A 20,058-nucleotide genomic window follows, 5' to 3' on the forward strand; every position below is an offset into this window, starting at 1 on the left:
CTGGTTTGCATTTTTACTGCATCAAGAAAGTAACTCTTTTGGTGTATTTATTTTGGTGTATTTAAACTAACAGTATATTACTGCTAATGTATTTACAGATCAGCAAAAACAAGATTTTTCTATTGCTGCTGGCATGCAATACTCAGTTGGAGATAAATGTAAAGTAAGTAGTACTGAGTTATAGTTTACAGACGTCAACGTTTTGTTTTGCTCAAGATGCCAATTTTCCCTCTTTGTTAACTATTTTGATATATGATTGCTAGTTTCTAAATGCTCTTTGCTTGTGTTGTCAAATGTGCATATGCTCATTATTTAATTCTTGGCGGTGTTCATGACTTACAGCATACATGTAGAAAAGGCATATAATAGAACATCTGATCGGTGCAATTCTACTGCATTAAAAAGTGACAGAGTTAACTTCAAAAGTATATTTAATAAGATGACTGTGGATCTTAATGCTAAGTATACAAATAAGTTTGTGCAGGCACGCCTCCATGGTGAGTCCTTGCTAGGTGTTGTAGAGTGCTAGCCTCTCTGTGAGAAGTAGGTGTATTTAGGGCATTTTACTTGGTTCAGGCTAAGCTCTATTCTTCTCTTGGTGGGCTGCGTAAGCTAGCTAGTTATTCCTGTGATGTGCAGAAGTGTGGGGTAGGTCTGTTTTATAAGACTAATCGTTATTTCCACTGCATCTTCTACCTTGGCTTCAGCAAGGTGTTCGACACGGTCTCCCACAGCATCCTCATAAGGAAGCTTAGGAAGAGTGGGCTTGATGAATGGACAGTAAGATCAATAGGTAACTGGTTGAAAGACACGGCTCAGAGGGTTGTGATTAGGGGCACGGAGTCTAGTTGGAGGTCAGTGATGAGTGGTGTTCCCCAGGGGTCAGTACTGGGTCCAGTCCTCTTCAGTATGTTCATCAATGACCTGGACGAGGGGATAGGGTGCACCCTCAGCAAGTTTGCTGATGACACAAAGCTGGGAGGGGTGGCTGACACACCAGAAGGCTGTGCCACCATACAGAGACACAGACTAGAGGGCTGGGCAGAGACAAACCTTATGAAATTCAATAAGGGCAAGTGTAGGGTCCTGCACCTGGGGAGGAATAACCCCCTGCACCAGGACAGGTTGGGGGCTGACCTGCTGGAGAGCAGCTCAGCTGAAAGAGACCTGGGAGTCCTGGTGGACAACAGGATGACCATGAGCCAGCAATGTGCCCTTGTGGCCAAGAAGGCCAATGGCATCCTGGGGGGCATCAAGAAGAGTGTGGCCAGCAGGTTGAGGGAGGTCATCCTCCCCCTCTACTCTGCCCTGGTGAAGCTGCATCTGGAGTATTGTGTCCAGTTCTGGGCTCCCCGGTTCAAGAAGGACAGGGAACTGCTGCAGAGGGTGCAGCAGAGAGCTACCAAGATGATTAGGGGACTGGAACACCTCTCTTATGAAGAAAGACTGAGGGATTTGGGTCTCCTCAGTCTGGAAAAAAGACAGCTGAGGGGGGATCTTATCAACACTTATAAATACTTAAAGGATGGGTGTCAGGAGGATGGGGCCAGGCTCTTTTCAGTGGTGCCCGGGGACAGGACAAGAGGTAATGGGCACAAACTTGAGCATAGGAAGTTCCACCTAAACATGAGGAGGAACTTCTTTACTTTGAGGGTGGCAGAGCACTGGAACAGGCTGCCCAGAGAGGTGGTGACGTCTCTTGTCTCTGGAGACATTCAAAACCCACCTGGACATGTTCCTGTGCAACCTGCTCTGGGTGACCCTGCTCTGGCAGGGGGGTTGGACTAGATGATCTCCAGAGGTCCCTTCCAACCCCTACCATTCTGTGATTCTGTGATTTGCTTCATCGTATTGCTGCATGATAGAAGGTTTGTGTGCATACAGTTGCACGATGAAGAACGATATTTTAGTGTTTTCTGTCACGTAGGCTTTTCTTTGGAGAGACAAAATCCAGCATCATAGTTCCGTGTATTTAGGTTCAGCTTTGGAGATAATATCGAAGCCATATTTGAATGGAGTCATTGAATCATATTTGGAGATAAAGATTACTGTTTGTAAATTGTCTTTGTACTAATCTCGTTACTTTCAAGTAGTGGAATACAGCTGGATTTAGTTACGGCAGATCCTGAAGATCCAAAGTTTTGGGTGATTCTTCCTCTTGCAGTATTCGAAGTGTGTTACACAATTTCTCTTTAAATTCTATTAAAATTTGTAGTATGTGTTACTGCTTAAGAATAAATGAACTTTGCTGTCAAATTCTGTAGTACTCAGATTAATCTCCTTAGATGTGTTACCTAAACTGGTGGTATTTGGATAAATATGGTTCTTCTAGGACATTTGATCATCTATTAAAGTTATTAATGTGAAAATGTTCAATTAGGTTTATCGTGCAGCATGGGGGCTCTTTCAGTTTCTACTTTTTTTTATTTGTGTAATGGAATTAAGTATAGTAAATAAATATCAGGAAAAACACATCACAAAACTTTAAAAAAAAACTACAAAAAAACCCAAACCAAAAAAAACCCACAAACCCTCAAAACCCCACACAAAACAAACAAACCCAATGTGGAGTTGACTACTTATTGCTTAATAGTACAGGCTTAAAATTTATATATAAGACCCTAAGGCTGTCTTGTGTGGTATTTACTAAAGGGTCCAGATATTATTAGTAAAAAACCCTCTGGTAATTAATGTAGTCTCTCTGTTGAATTTTGTACGTACGTGACAAGACAGTAAATACATGGGATAAAAGCATGGGAAAGGAAGATGAATTAAATAGTGAAAAGTGGAGTTGACCATATTAATACAACTGGAAAGCCAAATGATGTAGCAGAACTTTGAGATTTATTTTATATTTAACAGAAGAATGTAAAGAATATGAAATGTCAGTCAGACAAGTAACTATGATTGTGTTTGAAAAACTTTTTTGATTGTTCTTAAAAAAAAAACAATTTCTGAAAGATAACTTCAGAAATAATTGGTGTTCGTTATGTTCTCAATTAAAATTCACTGAAGTTAGTAATGAATTCCATTAAAAATAACCATTTTCTTTACATGGATTTTAACAAGGAAAAGCTTTGGATTTATTGTAAGAGAAAGTGTTTTCAGTAAAACTGAAAAGCCTTGATACGCTAGTTTTGAAAGCCATGTGTCATTAAGTAGCGTTACCTGGCAAGCTTTCTGGTTATTTTTTTTTTAACAGTATTTTTACTTCTTTTTGAAGAATTGATATGGATCAAATATTTGCTTTTGATACATTTACTGAATTACATGGTGTTTATTTCTCAGGACTTCTGTCACCCAGAGGAGGAGCTCTATTTTTAAGGTTGCTGGTATGCCCTCTCATTGTCTTCCTTGAAGCTAATGCACCTTTTTTGTTTTTTCGTACTCTCTTTCCTTATAGGTGCGCTTAGACCATAATGGGAAATTTTATAATGCCCATATTCAAGAAGTTTGTTCAGAGAATGGGCCAGTTGTTGTATTTGTAGAAGAGCTTGGAGCAAAGTAAGTGCTTAATCTCTTGTGGAAAAGAGTGCCAAACTGAACCTTGGTAATGGCAGTATTGAGTTCAGAGTTAGTTTCAGCCCCTAAAGCGTATCTTATTTCTTTACTTGAAGCAGTACTACTATAAAATTGTTAAGAAAACAACATACTAAATTAAAAAAAGGAAAAAGGGGTTCTGCATTAGTTGTCATCTCAGACTTTTTTATTTAGGGTTAAGTAGTCTGGATATTGCTTGCAGAGTGAAACAGTAACTACACTAGTATTGGGACTTCCCCCCCCCCCGCCCCCCTCCAAGATTCAGTCTTAACCAGATTGACACCATCCTAATTAAGTGTTGCTTGGTGTGCATAATAACTAGGTGCTAGATTTGTGACAAGTTTTTCATATTAAAAGGCCAATCAAAGCACATCGCATCTCTGTTTATTGGGTAGCTGTGCCTGATTTCACAGCGCCAAGTTGATCAGCATCGTCTTTGCCCTACCTTGGGGCAAACTAAGTGTTTAAAGTTGTTGGGGATTGTGGGTTTTTTTGTGTGTTGTTGGTTGGCTGGTTTTGTTGTGTTTTTTTTTTCAGGGGGGTGGTGAGGGTGGTTTTTGTTGTTTGGGGGAGAGGGTTGGTTGGTTTTGCTGTGTAGTTTGTTTTTTGGGTTTTTTTTGAGGGGAGGGGGGTTGGGAATCTTTCTGAGCTCTGCTTTAAGTTCTGTAACTCTTCTGGGGCAAAAAAACCCTACAGCTGTGTGTCGTTTGGGAAGAGGAAACACTTTCAGTCAAGGTAAATGAGGAAAGGAGAAAGATGCCCATTAATCTCATGTGATCTCTTCTAAAAAAAATAATAAAAAAACTGTAAGATCTGAAGATTATTTCACAGTTTGTTCCCTTTTTCTGATAATTCTCCTTTTCTGTCTGCCCTGAAGACGTTATAATACTTCACAAATAGCTGATAACCTGTTTGCATCATTTTGCAAACTGCTAACTTTGCATCAATTTATTGGAGGGAGTTTTATTTAAAAAAAGAAAAAGTTAGGTTTGTTCTCCTACACATTGCTCGAGTGTAATATAAAGAATAAAGGACTTCATTCTCAAAAATGGAAAGATCTGTCAGTCTTAGTAAACGTGTGGTATTAATTTATGCAAGCCCCAGTCTGGTCTCTTATGATATTTTTCATTTCATAATTCCTTGTTTTGCAGGCATGCTGTCTCACTGAAGAGCCTTAAACCTCTTCCACAGACCTCTCCTATGGAGGGCTGGAACACTGTGCCAGGGAAGAAGATAAAAAAGTTTTTCCCAACATGGGGGCAGAATGCTCAGCCCGGTAGGATTGTACCTGTCTTTCTGTGGCAGAATCTTAATTGTCAGATGTTTTGTCCCAAGGAGCTTAAAAAATAATTAAAAAATGTATCTATTTTCATATCTTTATCACAGATGCAGATTGCAGAGGGCCAAAGAATCAGAGCAAGTCAATAAAGCCCCAGTCAGCACTACCTCCTCGGCTTCAGCATACTGTGGGAACCAGGCAGCATCAGTTCTTATGTTCTGGACCCCACCCTCATCAGACCTCAACTGAGCAAAAAGCTCCGGGCAGGAATCCTTCCCAAACTGTAAGGTAAAACTGCAAATAACATCTTTGTTATCTTGAACTCTAGCTGAGCTTCTTGGAGCCCAGATGCCTGCTTCAGATGTTTCCAACATGCTCTTTTGAAATATGTTGCCACTGAATTCTTAAGAAGTGTTCTAAGTCCTTAAGAATACACACAAGCAGCGGAAAAAGAATTCTTCTCTCTATCTTTTTTTGTGGGTTTTTTTTATTTGGTTTTTCTTTTTGAGAACCCTGTTTCAAAATTGCTGCCATCATGAGCTCTCACTTTTTTTTCTTGCATGGCAGCATCTCCCCTGGAAGCACCATACACAAAACTGCAGCTTCTTGGAAAGTGGATGTTGTTTTTTTTTTTCCTGTTTGTGGCTGAAGTAACGTTGCATGCAGTGCTTCTTGGGCATGGCTAAGATTTTCCCTCAGCTTCTGCAGAACCTGTCATAGAGGACTGCTTCATGTTATGGCTGATCACTTGAAGGAACATGAGAACAGCATTTTGCCTGCATTTGTTGGTAGTGATTTTTTTGATTCATTGTGCTGCTGCAGCAGAATTTCTGCCTTTGTTATTGCCAGTCCTCTGTCCTATCTAAAAGACGATTCTGTACTTGGATACAAACCCAAACTCTTAGAATCATAGAATGGTTTGGGTTGGAAGGGACCTTAAAGATCATCTAGTTCCAAACCCCCTGCCTTGGGCAGGGACAACTTCTGCTAGACCAGGTTACTGAAAGCCCCTGTCCACCCTGGCCTTGAACACTTCCAGGGATGGTGCGTCCACAACGTTCCTGGGCAACCCATGCCAGTGTCTCACCACCCTCACAGGAAGGAATTTCTTCCTAATATCTAGTCTGAATCTCACCTCTTTCTGTTTATAAGCATTACCCCTTGTCTTATCACTATGCTCCTTGATAGAGTGTCCCTCCCCATCTTTCCTGTAGGCCCCCTTTATGTACTGGAAGGCTGCTATATGGTCTCCCTGGAGCCTTCTCTTCTCCAGGCTGAACAACCCCAACTCTGTCAGCCTGTCTTCATAGCAGAGGTGCTCCAGCCCTCTGATCATCTTTGTGGCCCTCCGATGGACCCGTTCCAACAGGTCCATGTCCTTGTGCTGAGGACTCCAGAGCTGGGCAGGGTACTCCAGGTAGCGTCTCACCAGAGCAGAGTAGAGGGGCAGAATCACCTCCCTCAAACTGCTGGCCACGCTTCTTTTGATGCATCCCAGGATGTGGTTCGCTTTCTGGGCTGCAAGCATACGTTGCTGGCTCATGTTGAGCTTCTCATCCACCAGCATCCCCAAGTCCTTCTCCTCAGGGCTGCTTTCTTCATGATCTATTCTGTCACTTCTGTATTCCACTCCTTGTGGAATAAATGGGGCTGGGCTGTCTGGAGTCTGCTACATGCAACGTTTTAAGGGCGTTTTTCTTCCCCCTTTAACCAAAATATATGAGTATCCAAAAAACTTTAGTTGAGTAATTCAGAAAGCTGAAACAGTGATGTTAACTTTGTGTAGTGATGCTTCAGACGTTGAAAATCATCATGCGTTTTTCCCTTTTATTGTTTTATTTACAGAATCTACTTCCCCAACTTTCTCTTGTGTGTTCATAGATAGGTGTGGGGTGGTCAGTTCTCAGTTGGCACAAAAATGGATTAGATCACTTGATGTACAGATTTGGTTTTTTTTTTAACTATGATCTAATAATTACCATTTGTTAAAGTCTTTCAAAAGCGCATTGAACTGAATGGATCATGGACAAAATCCATTCTTTCCTTTCCTTAAATTTTATGCATATGAGTAACTTGCAGTGGGCAGAAAGGGATCTGGTATATGTGGAATCACAAAGCAGTGGTATATAATTATCATCTTTCTTCCTTCTAAACCGTGAGTTTGTATTGTGTTTGATACTGATGATAATTGAATTTCTCTGTCAAAGAGGTCCCTTTTTTTTTTTTTTTTTTTTTTTTTTCTTCCTTACAGAAAACCAGACCGGGAAAGAACCGAGGATCTGAACCACGGCAGCAGAGATTGTAACTACTTTGGCCTGTCTCCAGAGGAACGTAGGGAGAAACAGGCTATAGAAGAGTCTCGTTCACTTTATGAGATCCAGCAGAGGGATGAACAAGCTTTTCCTGCTCTTTCCAATGTATGTTTTTTTTCATTGTATTTAATAGGCCATTTTTCATGCTTGTCCATGAATCTTTGATTAGCAATTGTTGCTTTGCTGTCATTGCATTACAATACAATTCAAAAGTTAAGGATGTTTTCTTCACGCTCACTTTCTACATAGAATTATGTGAATCTACAACTGTTAATATATTCAATATAAGACACATACGTAGTAGTTTTCCCCTGGGAATAATTAATGTACACCATACGCAGTTCTTTAAGCATGTAAATTGGTAGACACACGAACATTTGAAGCCATGGGCATCTTCCTTCATGTTCCTCCTGTCTTCGGAATGCTTTTCACTCCGCTATGGTTACTCAGATGTTGTCTTTTTCTTGTATGGTGGGATCAAACTTCAAGGTGAGGACAGAACTTCCTCTAAAGTACAGTTTAATTTAGCTGAGAACAGCTAAATTAATTCTTTTTAGCCTGAGAACTTATGACACCAGGCAAGTTGTCGCACCAATAAGTAGTGCAAACTCTTTCTCAGACTTGCTCTTTTTCTATTGTGGAGCCAAGCTGGCTTCAGTGGACTTGCCTACGTCTGAGGGAAGAATGTAGCCTTTAGATTTTGAGAGATGATTCTACTGATGCAATTTTTAAGGGAAGTGGCTTGGAGTCTCAGTACATCCGGAGAGCGAGCAGATCCTGTGGGTAAAGAGGCACTGTCTAGGAGCGGGACAGCTTTTCGGATTTAAATCCTAGGGCAAACAGAAACAAGACCCAGGCTGGGAAGAATGAGTAGGTGAAAGATGGGCCTTAAGTCTCTTGCTTTGTGGAGGTGACTTCCTGCGCTGTACCTTTTGGCTCTTGAGCAGTAATTACTTGTATTGATGTAATTGAGAAGAAATATACAGCTCTTCTGCACTGCAAAGAGCAGACCAAGATCGAAGCCTGATGGACAGAGGTTGCTCGTTCTCTCTGAGCTGTGGGTAACAGTATGCTGTATTTGCTCACCTGCAGAAGGAGGCTGTGATTTTTAAAGTGGATGTTGTCTGAGTGAAGCAGTTTGTGTTTGTCGTGTAAACTAATGACATGAACGCTTTTAAAGGCCACTTTGCAAAATTGAGCAATGAATGAAAGAGTGGATGAATCTGAATGATACTGATCAAGGCTGCTTTTTTTTTTTTTCCTTCTCCCCACCTTTCTGCCTATCACAGAGATAAGTATTATGTGTCACGAAGGCATAATAGTATCATATCAGGTGATGGCAAAGTGCCATTGGACTTCTTATATAAATTCCTGTTTCTGCTTTTGTAAACTTCTTTAGAACCAGTCAGCCTGTCAGGCTCCTACGCAGACTGTGGATAATTTAAACCAGAAAAAGTTCTCAAATAATGAGAGAAGAAACAGCAAGTGGACAGCAGAGGTGGAAGAGCAGAAGGATACAGGTAAAAAATAAATTTTTTTGATCGAGGCCTTTTTTGTTGGCTTGTTTTTATTATCAGCCTCAGAATTTATTCAAGATGGGGCTTCTGTTTAGGCAACGGGGAGAAAATTATCATTGGTAATAGTGTCAAACAAAGCTAGGCTCAAGGTAGCAAAGGTGTGGTTGGGGAAGAAAGTACGTTTTTCTGCTTTGTGAACGTGGCTGAGAGCAGGCTCCTTGCTGGGTTTTTTGTAGTAAATGGGAAGATGAATGAGAGAAATGAAAAGACTATCAGAGCTACCCTAAATTAGATCCTGTTGAAGTTCTAGTGAGTGTGGGAGAAAGTGACAGTGGGAGGAGTATTAAGAGTGTTTACTGGAGTCAGTTAAGAGAAAAGCAGGTAAAAGTATTCAATGTGGCATGGTTCAGAATTGGCATACAATGGTACAGAAAGAAGGGAGAAGACTGTGTACAAAAGAGTTGGAAAAAAAAAAACCACGTTGCTTACAGTAGAAAGAGCTGTCACATGGTCAAAATTTGTTAGGGTTTTCTCCCTCCCCCCGATCTGTTATAACAATCTTTAGCTTATCTTCATTGATTCTAAGCTTTTCTTCTCCTGTGATAAAGTGCAATGTGGCAATAATAGATGAAAGCTGTAGCTGTCAGGAGGTAGTTAGTAAATCTTTGCTAGATGCAACTGATAATATTTTTTTTTTAAATTTTTTGTCCTGTCAGCTTTGCCATAACTAAGCAATGAATTTGGTCTTGGCTTCTTCCACTTTTTTTTTCCTGACTAAATAAAATTCAAACTCTTCAGCCTCCTCTTAGAAGCTGTTCCTTCCCTCCTATTTTTTTTTTGTGGTTTTTTTTTTTTTTCTGGTTTTGTTCTCTTATCTCTGAATAGTGAGAAACTAAACTTTCTGCATCAGTGTTAAAACTTTCTAGATCTTTTGCACCATTGAAGCCTTCTAAACTGATCTGTCTTTTAATCAGTTAAAAGTAGACAAGACTAAGCTTCTGTTATCTTAGCACTTGAATATGAAAATGCAGATCAAAATATTTTCACTTCAAGTGAAGTACGAACTGATTTCTTTTTCACCGGGAGGGGTTTAGGATGAATGATACGTGTTTAAAGAGAAAGCTACATTTCTGTCCTGCTTCCCTCACGCATCACCGAAATGGTGAACAAACATCAGTAGAGAACACCTGTGGAGCTTTGAAAACCCAGGTTGAAGTAGCTGCTCCGTTACTGCCCTAACAACTGTTGATTTTAGGATGCTTTGATCTTTGATTAAGTGTTCCGAAGTAATATGTTCTGAGGTAGGTTTTGTTTTGAAGGTTTAACTTTGGAAAGACAAACTTTTAACTGGCTTAAGTTGTGATAGCCATAAATGGTGTAATGGTTCATTTACTAGGTTATGTCTTGGTGTTACAGAGTCAAATTCCAGGCAGATCCACTTAAGTCAGAAGCTTGAACCAAATTCATCTGAGGTAATCTTAAAGAAAAGACCAAATTTTTTTTTAATGTTATTGCTTCTCTGATACATGATTAGCAGAGCAATAGCTGCCTTTAGAGCTGTGATTGCTGCTGCTGCTGCTTTACAGCTTGTAGTGAAACACTTCTAAGGTTGGAGGCTTGTATTGCTGTGAGCTTTCCTGTAACCCGTACTTACAGTCTTTCTCTGCAATCTGAGTTTTCAAATCTGGGCTATCGAGAGCACTTACCAATCTGTATTTGTAATTGCTTAGTACAGTCTGTACTTTCAGTATATGGGGGACCACAGAAGATGTGGTGTTTACTAGTAGCTACTGTGCTAGCAGACCATGATCTCTGAAGTTCAGTGAAGATTTGTGGCCTCTTGTTGGCTTTTAACCTTTGCTGTCCTTTCAATGAGCAAAATGTTACACTAGTATAAAAGTGATTGGGTGCTTAGCCCACTTTGTATGTAGTGTGGTTTAGTATCTTTGAATGCCTCTTTGAAAAGTAAATCTTACTGTTCGTCTAGCTGTGTCTGTTGTTTCTAACTTTGCTTTAGAAGAATAGTCAAGATGAGAGTTATCCAAAAGCTTCATCTCCTTTGGAACAAGTAAAAACAGATTCTCCGATTCTTGCTGAGCAAGTAAGAAATGTTTGTTTGATTTCAAAGTTTTCCGGTCAGGAGACTTCAGACAAAGGGGAGCTTCATCACAGCCACGTATGTATTATAATACTGGCTTCTAATTACGTAGTCATTTCTATGGTGATAACGCTAAAGCTTACGGTTAGTCTGTTATGTCCAACATAAAGAATGTAAAAGGACAAGCCTTGATAGAAAAGTAAAAGTATATCCTTTTCTTCTGAGAAAGGGGTCATTTCATATCTTTCTGCTAAGATAACTGTGCTTTTCGCGTTAAATTCTTTACCTTTGCTTTTTCAGGTTTCTCCAAGGTTATTGGTAATAATTTGTGAGGATGGCGCTTTTTTATTTTTTTGGCAAATTTAATGCTTGTGGAGGTGGTTGTAACACTGATGGCTGGCTGTGATACAAGTGTGTTCTGGGTAGAGCTGAGTGCAGAGTTCTTCACGCAGCAATGTAACATATCACACATCTCTTATGTGTACAGCCTCATACGTTACTAGTTAATATTTTGCTATGGTGATGGTGGTAGTCTGGACAATAATGAGTCATTAAATCTTTTTTGGTGAATTCAGACATGGTAGGGGTCACCAACAATGGTGATTTAGAACAATTTCATGTGATCTCTTTTGTTTTTATAGAACCTGACAGAGTGCTTACCAAGCGTGACTCCAACACCCTCACCAGTCTTTTCTGAGGTGCATTTACCTCCAGCAGTGCCTTCTGTACCAGCCATTGTGCCAGCTTGGCCAAGTGAGCCAACAACCTATGGACCAGCAGGTTGGAAGAAATATTAATGTAAATCAGAAACTACTAACCCTGAAACATACTTTAATTGTTTTGCTGAATTGAAGATGCCTCTGGGAGACACTGTTCCTTATAACTTCACGTTCCAAAGGGAGTCATTTATAGGAACATAGTTTCTTGCTGCTGAAAGCCAGTGAGAGTTCTAGTAGATCTTTGACTGCCCATATGTATAGTTTGCTTCACTCCCTACCTGAAGGGATGTGTATCCAGCTCTCCCTGTTTTTGTCCTGAGTGGTATTGCATTGAGTTTTGAGGGGGCTCGTTCTGAGGATCTGCTTAAGGTAGAACACATTGTCAGCATATCGAAGCTTGATATATTTGTGCTCCGTGTCCCATGTAATAAGCTCCTTGATTCAGTAAGGACTCAGCTTGGGTCTGGTGTGTCTGCAACTAATGAGATCCATTTGGACCTGAGCTGCAAAGCCAGTATAAACCTTTTTCTGTGCTGTGTGTATCTTCTGATACGTGGAGTTAGCTTAGATTCAGTATCGCTCATTAGATCACGTGCTGTATTTTCTCTCCCACTGTTAGTTTCTGTACAAGAACCAGCTTTCAAATCAGCATACTGTGTTTGCATGATACGGTAATAATCCTGTCATACTTGACTGCATCTGTGACAGAAGATGCACGGCCCGGTTAATCTGAGCTTGGATTCAGAGTTGACTGTAAATGACTAGTCAGAATGAGAACTGCAGATTCTCATATACGTTTCAGTTCCCCCCCTTTTTTCCCCCCTTTTTTCCCCCCCTTCCTATTTCCTTCTGGTATTATTTTAAAAATAAATACGGGAAGAGTTTTAGCTCTTTCAGGAAAGCTTAACTGTTTCACTCTTTCTGAAAACTATTCTCTGCATTTAGCCAAATCTTCTTTTGTTTCTAACTTCCTGACTCAAGAATCTTCTCTATCTTTCTGAATGCCTCTTTTTTTCCTTTTTTTTTTTCCTTGTGTCTTTTGGAAGTTGCCTTCCCATTCTCATTTGCTTTTGTGGTTGTATATAGTTGAGCTATGTATATATGTTTTTGTTTAGTTTTTTTTTTTTTCTTTTAGGTATTCCCCCCCAAATACCTGCTTCTTCATTGATGCCAGCCCCAGCAACGGGACCCGACTCTATTGTATCACAGGCTCAGGTAACATCTGCTCCAGTTGCTGGAGTTCCCGTGTCGCTACAAGCGTTTAACCAGCCTTTAATGCCTTTGCCTCAGACTCTGAATCCTTATCAGGATCCGCTATACCCTGGATTCCCTTTTAGTGAAAAGGGAGAAAGAGCCGTTGCACCCTCTTACTCCCTGTGCAATACTGGGGAAGACTTACCGAAAGGTGAGAAGCTAGAACGAGCTTTGGATTTTATACCATTTTTCCTAATAGGTTTTCTTTTCTTAAAATGTAGATAAAGGCCACTTCTTTGGTCCTGTTGTTAGTCTGTGTCGAAAGATCTAATTGGTGTCATTCCATGATTTAAGATGTGGGAGGGAACGTTGGATAGAGTTGTAACTCTTCAGTCTGTGTTGCTAACTTTGCGATTATTTTAAGTGGTTACATCTGGAAAACTGATGCGATCATTTTGTGGTTCTTAGCTTGACCCACCGTAACTCGAGCTTTTGTGAATGTAAAGGATTTTCTTTGGAGAACTGCTTCCTTTTACCGGAACAGGTTTTCTCTTGTAATCAAAAGCTTGGAAGTTGTGGAGCATTTCCTTACTGCTCTGGGAAAATACAGGGTTTGGCATACTACAGATATGGAATATGCCCATAAAGAACATATCACGTCTGAACTGCACGGTGGTGTTTGTTTCCTGAACTGTTTCTTTAAAAACTAGAAGTTCAGTTCCACAAACAGTTAAAACAGAAATTTAAACTGAAGTTGTACTCTAGATATCTTATTCTGGCAAAACAAAAAAACGCAAACCCAAATCAATCAAAGACACGCAAGCAGCAACTTAATACCAGTGTTTCTCTACTGAAATGGAACTTCATGCAGGGACTAATTTTTGTGTAATATTTTAGGTCTTCATAGATCTTTTTCTGTGGTTTTTTTTTTTTCTTAGATAAGAATATTCTTCGATTTTTCTTCAATCTTGGTGTGAAGGTAACTCTTCAAACTTACTTGTTTTTGTGTTTGTTATACCATAAAATTTGCTTGTCTTTGGTAATACTTAGAGTGCAGAAGTTTGGTTGCTGCAGCTGTACGCTTCAAGTTCATCTTCAAATACTTTCTTATTTTGTCTTCTATTAACTGGGATCCCAATACTGGTCCACATTGCAGTTCAGCAGAAATAAAATTTATCTCAACAGTGGTAGTGAAAACTATTGGCTTCCAGCTGTGGCTATACAGTCAACAGAAATTGTGCTTGAGAAATTCACAGGTAAACCCTTTTGAGTTTGAAGACGTGTTCTTTTGGAAGCAGTAAAGGAGAAAAGGCCCTCTGACTTGGACCGTGTCTGTGTACTGGCCAAGCCACTGCAGTACAGATACCTACTATGGCTTTCCCTGTGGATGCTCCCTTAAGTAATCTGCGTATCTGTCCTTTCTTGCTCAGGTTAAGGACAACAGTATTTTACTTTTAACCTTCTAGGTAATTATACTAGTGGTTGATGTGTATATGTGGTGCATATCTCTGTGTGTGGGAAGAGGCTCATCCAAAAGGGCAACATTTTTCCATTTCTTGCTAAGGACTAGTTGTTTGCTTAGTTTCTCCCTTCTGCACATAAAAATGTTCCTTTTTTACCTTCTCTTACTCCTCCTGTCAGGCAAACTACTTTGGGAAAGGTTCTGAGAGCTCTTAGGCTTATTCTACGTGATTTTGGCCATAAGTAGTGATTTTCTTTGGCGTCTGTGCACAGGAAGAGGAAATGTTCAGCCCAACTTACAAAGTAAATTTAGATTTGATAACTGTGTGCCTAATACAAGTCTCTTTGCTTAATACAAAATCCGTAAGTCATTAGCAAGTGTCACTGTAACATATTTAAACCTTACTGGTACTTTTTTATGATTTGGGCTATTTTGTGCCATTTTGGTGCTTCAGCACCATCTACTGGTCAAAGTACAGTGTTCTAGCAGTTGTCCTAGTTCACCACTCCTCAGCTGGTGATCATATGGCATGGTAGACCTGGGAACTACTTTCTGCATTCCCCTGGCCACTGCTTTGGTCCTGGATCCCTCCGTGCTGAATCCACACCCTTCCAGCCGCTCCTTCAGCGTGAACCGACCAGTTCCCGTTGAGGGGAGTCCTGGCTAGGGTGCTCAGGATGGATTGCTCAGGGGGGACTGTTTCTACAGATGGCACAGACACGACTCTACCAATTTTTGGGCTCTGCCCTCTACTTACTTCAGTGTTTTCTTAGCCAGCCTTGTGCCTCCATCAGCCTTTCTGTGGTGTTCTCTACAGCCTGAAATATGTATATTTGGCACATCGTATTATAAAAGCATCTTACAATGGTTGCTCTCGAGCCAGTGGCGAGGTACCATGGTACAAGCACAAAGTCTGTGTTTATAATCTCTATCTCCGAGCAATGTAACCGTAAGCTGCCGCCTGCTAGTTATCTAACATGGAAGTAGAGGAAAAGGAAGGGGGCTGCCGCCTGAGGTGGATGAGTTCAGTGTCGTGAACGTAGCTCCTCTTCACTGACAGCGCAGAAAAGGCTGCTGCTGAAAATGGCACGTGCCTGTTGTGTGACTCCCACCGGTACCTGGAAAGTGTACTGTATGTTCTAATGAAACCTAGGCCCCTGCGTTATTAAAGAGCTTCTGAGGAAGCTGATCTGTGGGTTGTGTGAGCATATATATGGATTTCAATATTTACAGATTGTCCGTGGGGCAACGGTCTAACTTCAGGTCTCAGTATAGTCTTTTTTGGGGTGTTTTGTTTTTTTTTTTTTAAGTGAAAATATATGTGTGATATGACTTCTTGTTGTTTTGATTGTTCACCCTTAGAATTTTGAAAAGTGAGCTACTAGGGCAAAGTGCCAATTAATAACTGTGATTCTGGAAAATGAATTTGAAATGTGTGTTCTCTAAAGCTTGACTTAGTGGCATCATGTGTTTAAATTAACTATATAGAAATTATGTTACCAAGTTTTCTTACTGTTTGTTACTGTTGCCCATTTCAACTGCATTTGGAAGGAAAACAAAAAATGAGAACTACTATCTGGAGTTCTGGAGTCTCAGATATTCTTTAGAATTGATGGCAGTCACTGTAAATAAAATTAACCTTTACTTCCTGTAATTAATTGTTTCAAAATGGTAAGTGACCTGTGTGCTATTGTATCTCTGAACGTTCAAAAGACCAAATATTCTTGTTTGTTTTTTTCCCTATCTTGCAGGCATACAGTTGTCCCATGTGGGCACCCCATTCTTACTTGTACCCCCTGCATCAGGCCTATTTAGCTGCTTGTAGAATGTACCCAAACGTGTCCCTCCCTGTGTATCCGCACAACCTCTGGTTCCAGGAGGCTCCGCCGACTCAGAATGAAAACGAAACTGCACGAACAAACAGGCACTTTCCTGTTCAGGGTGAGGTCAGATCCAACGGTCAAATTCCGCAGGTTGATAGATCTCCATCACTGCCTCTGATTATACCGACAGCTCAGGTGTCAGAAAGTCAAGGACAGGTCTGTGTAGAGTCGGAGAATCCAGTGCAAGCCCTTCATGCAAACTACGAGGAGTCCCTGAGAGGGAAGAACATGTTCCCACAGCCACCCTTTGGACACAATCACTTCCTAGGAGCTGTTCCAATAGCACCTCCTTTCTTTCCTCACTTTTGGTATGGGTACCCAGTTCAGGGTTTCATTGAAAATTCAGTAGCAAGACCTAATGTTGTCATGTCGCCTGAGGACAAAGAGGCAACAGCCAGCACCTCCGCAAACATGTACGTGGCTAAAGAATGCAGCCCTCCGGTTCCCGCCGTAAACTCTACAGAACAGCGTCAGAAGACTAACAGCAGCAGCGGCTCGAACACCGTACCCTTCCCCGTGGCTGGTGCGAGCAGTGAATGCAGTGCCCCAAAAGAAACTGCAGGTAGGGCACCCCACTTGGAGCAGACTTGTCCTTCTGCTTCTCCTGTCAAGCAGAAACCATCCAGCCAACAAAACCGTTCTCCACAAATACAGGGGACTGAGAGGCAGACGGCGGTGGCCAATGCTCCGCCACTGTTGGCAGAACCACCGAAAAATGAACTGAAAAATAGTGTTTCCAGTCGTAAGGAGAAGACAGATAAAGGTAGAGATTCCAAGGGTGCTGGTAACGTGCAGGCAGAAAGGAGGGCACAGAGAACAAGGGAAGAGAGCTCTGAAGACGAGAGTGAAGTTTCCGATATGCTGAGAAGTGGTAGATCCAAGCAATTTTATAACCAGACTTACGGAGGAGGCAGAAGGCCTAGACTGGAGTGGGGTTATTCCAGCAGGGGAGGATACCAGTTCCAAAGAAACGAGGAAGCCTGGAAAGGACCACCCAGCAGAAGCAGAGATGACGGCTACCAGTATCAGCGAAACTTCAGAGGGAGGCCATATAGGAATGACAGGAGAAGGGCAACACTGGGAGATAATCAGAGGGGGCATCAAACATAGAATGAATAGATTAGATAATTGAAAATCTTGAAATGCAAAAAGTAATTTGAAGTAGCAGTTTGAAATCTTAAATCTTTCTTTTTAGTAAAGTTCAAGGATATGTTTAACTTTCGGCAAGTAAAGACTAGGAGGACATGAACTCCTACCATATGTGGCTTTGGTTTTGGTTTTTTTTTTTTTTTTGATTATAGTTTGTTTGGCTTAGCATTTTTTCTTCGATGTCAAATTAGAAAAAAAAAAAATATAGGTTTAGTGTTTGATAATTATTTTTTTTCCCCAGAAATTTTGAGTTTGTGATAGAAGATGGATACGTACATTTACTAGTGACAAATTATAGCATTTTGACGTGATCTAGATTCTAAAATTGACGGTAACATTGCACCAAATATAAATGTATATTTTATCATACAATGCCTTAGTTCTGAACTGAGCTAAAGGAATTCTCAGCCTACTGCACTGTTGTCTTTGATATGCTTCCAACCCAAAGGCCTTTCATCTCAAAAAAAGAAAAAAAAAAATAATCTGTCAAACTTGAATGTTTCTCTTCGGTGTGTTACACGTACAGCAGCCAGCTAACCCTGTGTCTTAGGTATGTTGTATATAGTTCTTTTAATATTCATAGGGTATATTTTTGAATTTTAAAAAGCATTTATTTGTTGAAATCGAAATCAAGACAAGCAGTCAAGAATAGCCGTGTATGAATTGATAAGAATGGCTGTTTCCACCAAGAATTCTTAATGCTGGTGTGACTAGAATGGTGCCTATGCCAACTAAATAATTACAAAGACAATAAAAATGTAGATGCTATGCATTTCCAAAATAATTCTGCATCTGTTATAATAGCAGAAGTTTTTTTAATGCCACTTTAACACTAATGCACTGACAAATCCTAGCTATTTTGTGAGGAGAGATGCATAAAGTACGTTACGTTTTTTTTTTTTTAAGTTTGTATGATTGAGCTACTGTTCAGTATTCTTTTGTTGTTGCACTGTTGATGCAAATTTATGTTTTGCATGTACAACTCATTGCTGGAACTACTTTTAAAAAGCAAGATGGGGAGTCGCGGTGTGCTCTGCTCTTCCCTCCAGTTCAGAAGAAAGTGGCTTCTGCCTTATATTTTTACACTGTGTCAGAGTTCTGATGCTGTTTCTTCTGACCCTGCCCGATAATGATCTCCGCAGTGTTCCCGTTGCCTTTGCAGTTTGGACGTTCAGCTGTCCAAACTCAGAGTGTGCAGCGTGCACAGTATTCACTCAGTTCTGTTGCTCTGTAAAATGACCTGTGTATATTTTTATATCTCTGTATATACTAGTGTAGGTGATGGTGCCCTTTCGTTCACGTCCAAGATTGTACACCCTTGATCAGGAAACTTGAGTGATAGTTCTGTGACAAATAGTTTCTTTTCAGATGCATGCCATGTATAAAACCCCTACTTAAAATAAATGTTTGTCTTTTCACTTTCTTTCTAAATTAATTTACGTGTTTGAAACTGTTGCAGTGACATCAAATGTATGTATGGTGGTGTTCTGACAGAGCCACTTGTAAGAACTGTAAACAATGAGCTAATATGTAGGCAAGCTACAAACTAGAAGGGGACATAAACTGGCTTTCTCGTTCCTATTCAAAGGGGTAGTGGCAGGGGCTGCGTTGTGGGTTTTTTGTGTGCGTGTTCTTTTTAACCTAAATGCTTTTCCATGCAGAAATGCATTCAGGGATTCAAGAGGCAATTTTCAGTTTTTCAGGTTGAGAACTAAGCATGCACTGAAGGATTCAAGAGTCGATACTATTGTGGTCCTCTGTTTACCTCTGCTACTTACAAAGACTTTAAACGGGGCCTCTTATTATCTTTCCTGGGAAGCTCTAAACCGTAACTGCAGTTGTAGCCCACATCTGTCCAGCAGGCACTGAAATAGTAATTCAGTACCAGAGCACGCATTTGATTGTGAGCTTTGTTACAAAAGCAAAGGCAGTACAGGCTTCCTGCAGAAACTTCCTAGGGAACAGTGGAAAAGAGGCACGGCAGTTAAGTGGTAGGGCTGTACTTCTAAAAATTGACTTAAAATAGTTAAGCTGGACCTATGCCCTGCCTTGCTGCTCTAGGACAGGTAAGGACTGAAATGTGCAGATGTAATATTTTCTCCACCCTCACTTGATTAAGTATGGTTTTCTCTGGTTTTGCTGAAAGACTTGGAGCTTGATTGGCCAAACCCTTTACCTGGGGCAAGATGTAGACTGCAGGATCCCACAGGTCAGTAATATTTAGCATATAATGAACTGAGATGCACAGCTCCAGCTATTTGCTAAACTACATTTTTACCTTCCCCTAATTAGGACTGATTAACAGAAGATGCAGAACTCAAGTCCAAAGGAATTGGTACTCGTCTTAACAATAAATTTTACTTATGGTTAGCCTTTGGCAGGCTGTGTTCGTTTACCTGTACTTCTTCGTAGAGTACCTCTGCTGGCGTAATACAGATGGACAGTCAGACACAGCTGGGGGGAGTGTATCTAACTCCTGATGCTGCCAAGGTTACTAAATACCCAAGTTACTAACAGACATAATGGCTTAAGGAAAAAAAAAAACCCAACAACAAAAAAACCCACCCCACCACCAAAAGACAAACTGCTGCCTTCTCCTGTAACTTATGAGGGAAAGATGCAAATAAAGTCCTGTTTTCTTTCATCTCCCCTGACATTTTTCACAAGCCAGTGAAGGCAGAACACACAACTGTTGCATGGAAAATACTGTTCCTTACTTTTAAGATATGTAGCTGAAAGTTATTTTTACACATCTGTGAAACTTACTTGCTTAAGATTTGTGTAGGAACCCTTAACTATAGGCACCTGCAGCACCTTACTTTATATAGAAATCAATTTTTAACATGCTGGGTTTTTTTTATCTTCATTTTTGTCTATAGTAAGGATTAAAGCTTTCACTTCAGGC

General features: G+C 40.5%; 1 protein-coding gene across 8 annotated transcripts in view; it reads left to right on the forward strand.

Annotated features, from left to right (window-relative positions):
* Positions 1-18,571, forward strand: part of OTUD4 (OTU deubiquitinase 4) — a 36,301-nt gene extending 17,730 nt beyond the window's left edge. The window contains exons 11-23 of one of the 8 annotated variants that reach the window (XM_063337168.1): positions 99-163; positions 3,404-3,504; positions 4,692-4,816; positions 4,927-5,107; positions 7,071-7,236; positions 8,531-8,651; positions 10,065-10,120; positions 10,666-10,824; positions 11,388-11,526; positions 12,601-12,680; positions 12,756-12,870; positions 13,598-13,638; positions 15,873-18,571. In XM_063337168.1, the coding sequence (XP_063193238.1) occupies positions 99-163; positions 3,404-3,504; positions 4,692-4,816; positions 4,927-5,107; positions 7,071-7,236; positions 8,531-8,651; positions 10,065-10,120; positions 10,666-10,824; positions 11,388-11,526; positions 12,601-12,680; positions 12,756-12,870; positions 13,598-13,638; positions 15,873-17,114 (2,591 nt within the window). In that variant the 3' untranslated portion in view covers positions 17,115-18,571. Of the gene's footprint in view, positions 1-98; positions 164-3,403; positions 3,505-4,691; positions 4,817-4,926; positions 5,108-7,070; positions 7,237-8,530; positions 8,652-10,064; positions 10,121-10,665; positions 10,825-11,387; positions 11,527-12,600; positions 12,871-13,597; positions 13,639-15,872 lie in introns of those variants that run through there. The other 7 variants (XM_063337166.1, XM_063337165.1, XM_063337164.1 and 4 more) reach the window with 7 other exon arrangements.
* The last annotated feature ends 1,487 nt before the right edge of the window (positions 18,572-20,058 follow it).

The sequence above is a fragment of the Chroicocephalus ridibundus genome, chromosome 5 (assembly GCF_963924245.1).
Source record: "Chroicocephalus ridibundus chromosome 5, bChrRid1.1, whole genome shotgun sequence".
In the NCBI taxonomy this organism is placed as follows: Eukaryota; Metazoa; Chordata; class Aves; order Charadriiformes; family Laridae; genus Chroicocephalus; species Chroicocephalus ridibundus.